The following is a 10,000-nucleotide window of genomic DNA, read 5'->3' as shown; positions in this document are numbered from 1 at the left end:
TGCAGTGAGGGAGGAGCAGGAGGGAGAGAGAGAGAGAGAGAGAGAGAGAGAAAGAGAGGGAGAGAGAGAGATACAAGAGCTACATGGAGAGAGAGAGCGAGAGAGAGAGTGAGAGAGAGAGAGAGAGACAGATTGAGATGCCAGATATAAAGCCTGTAAATAATGTGTGTCTGTGTGGTTCTGTGTTTGCATGCATGCATTAGATGGACCATATTTGTGTTGTGCATATGTTTGTGCATGTTTATGTTCATATTGAAACCAAGAGGTGCCACCAGCACCCACACAGGGGGGTGCCAACACCAGAGAGAGGCTGACTGCCTGGAGACGTCTCCTCCACGTTATGTGTACCTGTGTGTAAGCTTTTTTTTGAGTGTGTTTGTGTGTGTGTGTGTGTGTGTGTGTATGTTGTGTGTATGTGTGTACGCGTGGGTCTGTGTGTGTATTTGTGTGATTGTGTGTTTTTCTGTGTTTGTTTGTTTATGTGTGTGCATGTGTGTATGTTGTTTTTATGTGCTTGTGTGTGTGTTTGTATTTGTGTGTGTGTTTGTATGTGCGTGTGTCTGTATCTGTGTTTGTGTGTCTGTTCATTTGTGTGTGTGTGTGTGTGTGTGTGTGTGTGTGTGTGTGTGTGTGTGTGTGTGTGTGTGTGGTGTGCTCGGTGCCCCCCCCCCCCCACCCCGAGGTCTGTGTTTAACCTCCACCCTTCTCGTGACCTGGAAACACAGCGCCCTCAATGCTCGTTAAAACACGTTTCAATTCATAATCCATACTGAATGACTGACTCATCTCATACCCTGACGCATTCCCAGCCCAGAGTGGTGAATGTGTGAGTTTGTGCGTTTGTGAGTGTGTGTATGTGTGTGTGTGTTTGTGTATGTGTGAATGTGTGAGTGTGTGTTTGTGTGAGAGTGAGTGTGTGTTTGTTTTAACCTTCTATTTAAAGTGCCTTGACTGTGTACGTTATGATGAAGTGTTTGCGAGCCGATGGAGCGGCCATCTTTGTTCTAAACACTACTGTGTTTGGAGAAGTGAAGGAAAAGATGAATCAAGATGAACCAAGACAGAAGCAGCGAGGTAGTGGAGGAATGAAGACTATTGAATGAAGAGTTCCCTATTCAACGGTTCCTCCAACAAGCTAATGTTGGAAACCAGATGGAACCAAGATGGACCCTAGGTGACATAAGTCACAGTTCCCCACGAGAATGCATCATGAGTGTGAGTGTGTGGATTAGGGCGGGGCTTAGCAGCCTCACCTGGCCCGGGCAAGACTGATTGGACTCTGGGGCGTGTGAGGCAACCTACAGGAAGCAGGAAGAGAGACAGAGACACGAAGTGTGTGAATAAAACATGGAAACACCGGAACAAACACTGACTGCAGGGAACGACTGAAGACAGAGAGGGGAGAGAGGTGATGGGAGGTAAATACCACGATGGGGACGGAGGGAGGTGTGAGGCGCGGTGAACTATAGACTAGGGGTGAGGCGTGAAGCGTGGTGAGCTCCAGACAGACTGACAGACAGAGGGGTGAGGCGTGGTGAGCTACCAACAGACTGACAGACAGAGGGGTGAGGTGTAGTGAGCTACAGCCTGGTTGGTTCTTCTGAATAGGGATGGGTTTCACTGCGTTGTCTTGATATTACTCTGATGTCTCCAGATAAATCCCCCACATTCATCTGGGAGAGATATCTTATTTAACAATGGGGCAGTAAGAGAAAGGGGTACTTTTGGTGTGTGTATGCGGCTGTGTATTTGTGTGTGTGTGTGTGTGTGTGTGTGTGTGTGTGTGTGTGTGTGTGTGTGTGTGTGTGTGTCTGCTTAAATGCTTCCTCATTTCCTCTTGTCTGTAATATCCTCAAGTGATCCAGTTCCTCTCACTGCCTCTTGCTCTCACTCTCTCTATCTCTCTCTCTCTCTCTCTCTCTCTCTCTCTCTCTCTCTCTCTCTCTCTCTCTCTCTCTCTCTCTCTCTCTCTCTCTCTCTCTCTCTCTCTCAATCTCTCTCTCTCTCTCGCTACCTTCCTCCTCATCATCATCTTAAGGGAACATCCTCATTGTATTCCTCTCAATAGTCCTCTTAACATCCTCCTCCACCTCACCCCCTCCCCTCTCCCACCTCACCTCTCAAACCCCTAACACCCCTCTCCCCTCTCCCCTCTCCCCTCTGGCCCCCCTCTCACCTCACCCCTCAAACCCCTCAAACCCTCTCCCCCTCCCCCCTCCCCCCTCCCCCTCCCCCTTCCCGGACCAGTGCATTGTGGTCTAAGAGCCCCCCCCGTCCGGGCAAAGAGCCTCCCTCGTCCGCCCCCCCCCCTCTCCTCGCTGCTCTCTGCTTGTTTCTTCATCGCGGCCGCTTTCCCCCTCTCTCCTCCCTGCTCCCTGCCTCCATCGAGGGCGCTCTCTCCCCCTCAGAGCAGATCAGATAGAGCCTTGATGTGTTTCTAAGTGAGTGACAGCTCAGTTGACAGCCCGCTCAATGAAGGCGGAGAGGAGCGAACCCATCTCCCGTTTTCCAAGGTTTCTTTTGTGGTCGGGATCGGATCTCGAAGAGAGAGCCTTGTAATGACATCTTCCCGGTGTTGTTTATCCTCTCCTTCCTCCTCCTCTGTTTCTGCTGCGTTTATGTTTGTCTCTTTCTCTGTCTCTCTCTCCCTCTCTTTCTCTCTCTTTTTCTGTCTCTCTCATGGTTATCCCTCTCTTATTTATTTTTATCCATCAAACCAAATTCAATCCCTATCTTCCCCGTCCTCCGTCTCCGTTGTGCTGACATGTCGCATTCTGTTATCCCTCTCCACCTCCTTTTCCAGGGGGTCAGAACCCACTTCCACTGTTCTGTTTGATTACCTCATCCCCCAGGACGGGGTCCGTCCTGGGGGACGAGGACGAGGACTGCCCACTGGTGGTGGGCAGTCTGAACCATGGGGCCCCGCCCTAACCCTCCAGACTTCACTAGGTCTGATCTCCGTCCAGATATCCGAGCTCATATAAAACCCGATAGCCAGCGGTTTCCGAGGTCGATGCTCTGCACAAGGATTGTTTTCCTGCACGCAACTAAAGACGGCTGGAAGGACATTGGTCGATACTTGGACTAGGAACAGAAAGTGATTATTAATTATTAACAAGTTTGTCCTCCCCAGCCGGACGAGCTGACCAACGTGCTGGAGATCTGCAACATCGTGTTCACCAGCATGTTCACCCTGGAGATGGTCCTGAAGCTCACCGCCTTCGGCTTCTTTGACTACCTCAGGAACCCCTACAACATCTTCGATGGCATCATCGTCATCATCAGGTGGGCATCGTCGTTTCTGACCCCCTGAGGGGAAAGAGCAGAGACCAGGGGAGACCAGAGACCAGAGGAGACCAGAGACCTGACCAGATGATGCAGAGAGAGACCAGAGACCAGGGGAGACGAGGCAGAGAGAGACTAGAGGCCAAAGAGAGACCAGAGACCAAAGGGAGACCAGAGACCACGGCAGACGAGGCAGAGAGAGACTAGAGACCAAAGAGAGACTAGAGGCAAAAGACAGACCAGAGACCACAGCAGACGAGGCAGAGAGAGACCAGAGACCAGAGGAGACAAGGCAGGGCGACTAGAGACCAGAGAGAGAGAGACCAGGGGAGACAAGGCAGAGAGAGACTTGAGACCAGAGAGAGACCAGAGACCAGAGGCGATGAGCAAAGAGAGACCAGAGACCAGGGGAGACGAGCAGAGAGAGATTGAGGATCAGGAGGAGACCCATGCTCCAAACTGGAGAGGCTTCACCCTGGGCTCCAACGCCCAATCACACACTAAAGGTACGGCCACACTGAACGCGTTATGCGCCTAACCTGACGCTTGATCATTGTGTGTCACAAAAATGGTTCAACAGGCCTAACGAGCCTCACCCGCGTACGCAGCTAGATGAGCCAGCCCAGCGGAGGTGTCTTGCTTCGCCCTGAAGGGGCTTATTTTTGATAATGACCGGCGACGTTCTATACATCATCCCGCTTATTACACGGCTACTTGCCAAAACGAAAAAATAACTTCACATGGTGTGTCTTTTACAATTTATTCGTTACCAGCATTCGTAGTGTTGATTAGCAGAGAAATAGTCCGCCAAAGACGTTGACGTCGCTTAGCAACCGAAGACGCTGGGGTTGACAAGTTACCGGACTGCTACCCATGCAAGTGAACGGAGCGTTCCACGGCATTTACGCGTAGACGCGTCAAAAGTTACATTTTTTGAACTCCGAGCGTTGGTGCGTTGGTGCGTTCGGCGCACTATGTAAGTGCGTAAAACGTCTAATGCGCGCTAAAGCAGCGCATTAGACGCGCCTAAACCAATGGTTCCCTATGCAAAAATGACGATTTTCAACGCCTCTAACGCGCGTAACGCGTTCAGTGTGGCCGTACCTTAAGAGCTCTCTAACCCGCCTCAGTGTCTCACAGGAAGCTAGCCTTGATGTAATATATAGTATATAATATAAAGATATGGATATATATGATAGAAACCTTTTTAATTGGTTAGTCCTTCTGTAACTTTTATGGCTCTCTGCGTCAGCAAATGTCTTTCAGAAGGTTTGGGTTTGTATGTTAATCCTCGTCTCCTCTCCTCTCCTGTTTGGCCCCCGGCCCCTCCTCTCCTCTGTTGATTGGCCCCGGCCCCTCCTCTTCTCTCCTGATTGGCCCGGCCCCCAGCGTGTGTGAGATCATCGGGCAGGCGGACGGCGGGCTCTCGGTGCTGCGGACCTTCCGTCTGCTGCGGGTAATCAAGCTGGTGCGCTTCATGCCGGCGCTGCGGCGCCAGCTGGTGGTCCTGATGAAGACCATGGACAACGTGGCCACCTTCTGCATGCTCCTCATGCTCTTCATCTTCATCTTCAGGTAGCCAGTGAGGGGTTGAACGCTGAAGTAAGATCATTTCCAGTTGGCCCTGGAGAGAGCGGAGATGAACATGGAGTTAGGTTCATCTCCAGGTTGAGAGAGAGGAGATGAACACAGAGTAAGGTTCATCTTCAGGTCGCCATGGAGGGAAAGGAACACGGTGGAGGACAAATAAAAACAGACTTAAGTTAAGAGCTGCATTGCACATTTTCGTGTGTGTGAGTGAATATATGTGTGTGTGTGTGTGTGTGTGTGTGTGTGAGTGCATATATGTGTGTGTGTGTGTGTGTGTGTATGAGTGTGTTTGCATGTGTTGCGGTAACCCGGCACGGTGAGCGAACAACCTCCTCCCCAAACAGCACACAACTTTGCTGGGCAAAAGCCAAAAAGGCATGTTTAATCCAAAATCAAACAAAGTCTCATACTGAAAATAATACAACAACGAAAAAACCTGGGAGGAATCGACGGTCCTATCCCCCGTGGGTGGAATCCCGTCACCCACGAGAACTGGTCTCTCCGTACAGGAGCTCCAGGGCTGGGAGAGCCCTGAATGAGTGGAGAAGCAGGCTATTTAAGCCCTGCTTCTCCACCTGTTCCTCAGGTGCTCTGCATGTCCTTAATTGGCCCGGGCCGGGTTGCCACACTGCGTGTGTGTATGTGTGTGTGTATGTGTGTGTTTGCCTCTGTGTGTGTGTGTGTGTGTGTGTGTGCGTGTGCTAGTGCTTGTGTGTGAGTTGGTGCGTGTATGTGTGTGTACGTTTGCATAGATGTGTGTGGATGGTGTAGCATGGTACCGCTAGTGAAAGGAAAATGTTCATGTGCACGTCTGTGTGTGTGTGTATGTGTGAGCGCATATGGGTGCAGGTCTGTATTCTGCAGCGTGTGCGTCCATGTGTGTCTATGTTTGTGCGTTGTATTGCTTCATTATTTACGGTATGTGCAGGCTGGAGGCAGGGTGTGGTACTCCAGCTCTAAGTGTAGCTGTGGCTCGTCCAGAACAGTTCAGGGGAGGATAGGGTGGAGGAGATTAGAGGGTCCGCTCGGCCCGGGGGGGGGGGGCAGCCGGGTACCAGTAACAGCATCAGCCTGGAAACCATTCAGTCCTTGTCTCACTGTATTGTGTTAGCCCCAACAATGGTCTCTCTATTATTATTTACCTCAGTACCCAAAATGTATCTGCGCCAAATTCTCTGTCCTCCTTCTGATTGTATTTATAAGGTATAAATGAAAAGGGCGATAACAGCAGTTTGCTGTAAGTTACAACTGCACTGTGCTGTGAAGTGGCTCTCAGACGGAAGGTTGTGGTAGTGTTTTGTGCAACATTAATATGCAGAGGGTGCAAACAAGCCTGAGACGGAACGGGCTGTAAGATTGAAAAGTTAAAACAAAACTATGTGGTTTGAGTTTATGGCTCACCCAACACCGGCCCTGTGATGTGATGTGTGTGCTGCAAATGCAGTGCTTGTAATTTCAGCAATTTAGGATAATCTACCCGTAAATGTAGCTGTGTGTGTGTGTCTAAAGGAGATAGTGGGTGAAGGAAAAGGAGAAATGAAGCGAAAGAGAGAGAGAGAGAGAGAGAGAGAGAGAGAGAGAGAGAGAGAGAGAGAGAGAGAGAGAGAGAGAGAGAGAGAGAGAGAGAGAGAGAGAGAGAGAGAGAGAGCGAGAGAGAGGTCAGATGATAGATGTTATTCTCATGTTTGAGTGACAGGCTGACAAAAAGTACGCTGTGTGACTGTGTGCATGTGGCATGTATGTGTATGTGTGTCTGTGTGCATGTCCACATGACTCTAAATGATTGTGTGCGTGTGAGCATACCAGTGTGTGTGTGTGTGTGTGTGTCCCATTCCTGGGTGGGACAGATGGCCTCAAAGTCGGAGCGCACGTGGCAGCCCAGCCCCTGCTAGCTGGACTAGGCTAACGTAGCATAGCCACGCTACAGACTGACGGCGCAGTGAAAGGCCTCCATTATGGGCTCTGTACTGCAGTGATAAATGACCAGGACACCCCAAGGAAAGAGTGCACACACACGCATGGGCCTGTGTGTGTGTGTGTGTGTGTGTGTGTGTGTGTGTGTGTGTGTGTGTGTGTGTGTGTGTGTGTGTGTGTGTGTGTGTGTGTGTGTGTGTGTGTGTGTGTGTGTGTGTGTGTCTTTCCCCTCTCTCCTTAATGACGTTCAGAGGGAAAACAATGCTGTCTTTTCAGATGGAGGTTCACTCATTCCCGTTTTGTTGAGAACGTAAGGCAACAAAGGAGAGGGAAGCTGCCCACCTGATCTATGAGCTCCTCCGGTGTCTCTCAGACGGGGACTGTTACTCTGAGCGCTCAGTATTCCCATTCAGGCTTTTATTGGGATCCGGGAGGTCAGAGGTATTTAATGTGCTGAAGAAGGGCTGAACAAACCAGGGAGACTGAGATTGGGGAACGGATAAAAGTCACCATGTTTTAGATATTTGGAGACAATTAAACATTTCAATTTTATATCAAGGAAAATACAGACTATGTATCTACACAAGTATGTACACATACAAACTAATACTTGCCCTAAAGCAAATGTAAAACATTGAGTTGTCTTATTTTCCACTTCAAGATTGTGTTTATTGTTTTACCTGAAACACATTGCCATAAATACTCTGCATTATCATCATAATGTAATGTTATGCATTATTATTATTATTATTATTATTATATATATATATTTTTTTTTTTTTGTGACATGATAATCTTGTTTCATGGTAAATAAAATACTGGGTGGGCAGCATGTGGCTCAGGGGGTAGAGTGGGTTGGCTGGTAACCGGAGAGGTTGCTTGTTCGATCCCCGGCTTCTCCCTGATCAAGGCATCTCACTCTGACAGCTCCCGACGAGCTGGCTGTCGCCCTGCGTGGCTGACACCGCCGTCGGTGTGTGAATGTGTGCATGAATGGGTGAATGTTAGGCCATATAGTACAGCGCTTTGAGTGGCCACTGGTTAGAAAAGCGCTGTATAAATGCAGTCCGTTTACCATGACTGGGTGTATTGTTAAGCTTTGGACAATGTCTTTATCAGGATGTTGTATTTGTACTAGTATCGTGGGGGTCGTATGTAATTAACGAGCATCATTGAGTTGCATATAATTGTACACATATTTATGTTAATGGTCCTCCACACATCTACTCCAGAGTGTGTGATCAGCGGGCGCTGCCTGGGTTTAATCCTCTGCTTCTATGTTGCAGCATCCTGGGGATGCACATCTTCGGCTGTAAATTCAGTCTGAAGACGGAGGCCGGCGACACCGTCCCCGACCGCAAGAACTTTGACTCGCTGCTCTGGGCCATCGTCACCGTCTTCCAGGTCCGTCTCGGTGTCTGAGTGAAAACCACCTGGGTCTCTCTATCTGTAGGAGGGCCCTCTGCCTCCCCAGAGGGAATGGAACCCCAAACCTTCTCAGGACCACGAGAGAATGATGCAGATGTTCAACCATATTGGTCATAATAATACTATCCTAAAGCCTGTGGTACCCAAATGTACCATCTGGGATTCATAAAGCACATCTTATCTTATATTTGAACTTTTACACGAATATCACACATTTCAAATGTATTTGATGTATATGCATGTACGTGTGTGTGTGCCTGCATGTACGTATGCGTGTGCATTTGTGTGTGTGTGTGTGCGTGTATGTTTGTGTGAGTCTATGTGTGTGGTGTTTGCGTGCGTGTGTGTGCCTGTGTGCCTGTGTGCATGCGGTGTGTGTGTGTGCGTCCAGATCCTGACCCAGGAGGACTGGAACATGGTCCTGTATAACGGCATGGCGTCAACTTCCCCCTGCGCCGCTCTCTACTTCGTGGCGCTCATGACCTTCGGGAACTATGTCCTCTTCAACCTGCTGGTGGCCATCTTGGTGGAAGGCTTCCAAGCGGAGGTGAGGCCCCGCCCACAGCCCCGCCCAAATTCTCTTCCCCTGTTGTCTTCATAACTCTAACTTTGTGAAACGTGGCAATCCAGATATTCGTGAGATCATTATGGAAGTTTTGTATGATTTCTTTTCATTATTGTATCACTAATATAGTTAATTAAAAAGGATATCAGTTTGATAATTGTCCAAAGCCACTGATTTTACTGAAGAGCTTTTGTCTCGTCGCCCAGTGACTCCCCGACGCTAAAGCCAGAGTGTATGAGCCAGAGCGGACAGGAGGTTGTTTATATTTACAAACGCATCACGTTGAAGGACACATTCAGCGGGTTAGATGACGATTGCAGCGGGGTTGAATAGCAGACCTTGTCCGTCTGTCCTCTGCCTTTGAAAGTGAAACACTGAAGATTAATCTTTTTCAGATTGAGTTTTCCTTTCTGATTTGCCGCTCCCTCTCTGTGATTGCATTCACTCACAACGCCTCCTCTGGACTGGGAATCTATAATTACAGATTCATACCTTATTCATACAAAACCCTTTGCGACGTTATCTGAAAAAACCATGAAAATGCGTACAGAGAGGAGCCGACAAAATAAAGGGACAAAAGGAAGTCAAGGTAGAAATGGAGTTATTGGCATGACAATGGGAAACGGCCCAGCAAAAAAAGTGAATTAACGTCGGTCTCTGTCTGGGGGGTCATTTAGCGGGGGGTGGAGGCGATGGTATAGAGGAGGACCAGGACTACGGGGATATGGAGAGAAGAGGTGCTCTGAAGGGGGGGGGCTTTTCTGGGGTAATAAATGGAGGACGGATATCTACTGACTGGCAGCCCCAATTGAGACCTGCTGGTGGCAGTTTCACACTTATTCACCCAATCCTTTAGTCACACTACTTTTTACTCTGTCTCTCTCTCTCTCTCTCTCTCTCTCTCTCTCTCTCTCTCTCTCTCTCTCTCTCTCTCTCTCTCTTTCTCTCTCTCCCTCTCTCTGTCACTCTCTCTCTCTCTGTCTCTCTCTCTCTGTATGACCTTGAGGGAGGGAGGTGGAGGTTGTTAACTATTATGATGCTGCATAATGCCGCTAGGGGACATGGTAAAGGTCCTTTGTGTGTTCTGCGGCCTCAGTGAGGAAAATGTTCAGAATCACTTCAAAACTCCACCTAATGATTGCGTTAAATCAAAAAATGAAAACGAGAGAGGCAGATTCCTTACGATTAATCTTTAATTGACCTGGTTATGAGAGCCTT

At 49.0% G+C, this 10,000-nt stretch overlaps 1 protein-coding gene across 1 annotated transcript in view; it reads left to right on the top strand.

Moving 5' to 3' along the window:
- LOC307083218 (voltage-dependent T-type calcium channel subunit alpha-1I-like) overlaps positions 1-10,000 on the top strand; it is a gene marked incomplete at its 3' end in the record, with an annotated part of 145,112 nt that overhangs the window by 83,616 nt on the left and 51,496 nt on the right. Inside the window, exons 10-13 of the mRNA XM_079747052.1 lie at positions 3,134-3,285; positions 4,675-4,860; positions 8,076-8,193; positions 8,609-8,764. Coding sequence (XP_079603178.1) covers positions 3,134-3,285; positions 4,675-4,860; positions 8,076-8,193; positions 8,609-8,764 — 612 coding nt within the window. The remainder of the gene's footprint in view (positions 1-3,133; positions 3,286-4,674; positions 4,861-8,075; positions 8,194-8,608; positions 8,765-10,000) is intronic.

Source organism: Pollachius pollachius, assembly GCF_949987615.1.
Source record: "Pollachius pollachius genome assembly, chromosome: 11".
Taxonomy (NCBI): Eukaryota; Metazoa; Chordata; class Actinopteri; order Gadiformes; family Gadidae; genus Pollachius; species Pollachius pollachius.
The sequence above is the reverse complement of the archived record's forward strand: the minus strand, read 5'-3'. Positions and strand labels throughout refer to the sequence as shown.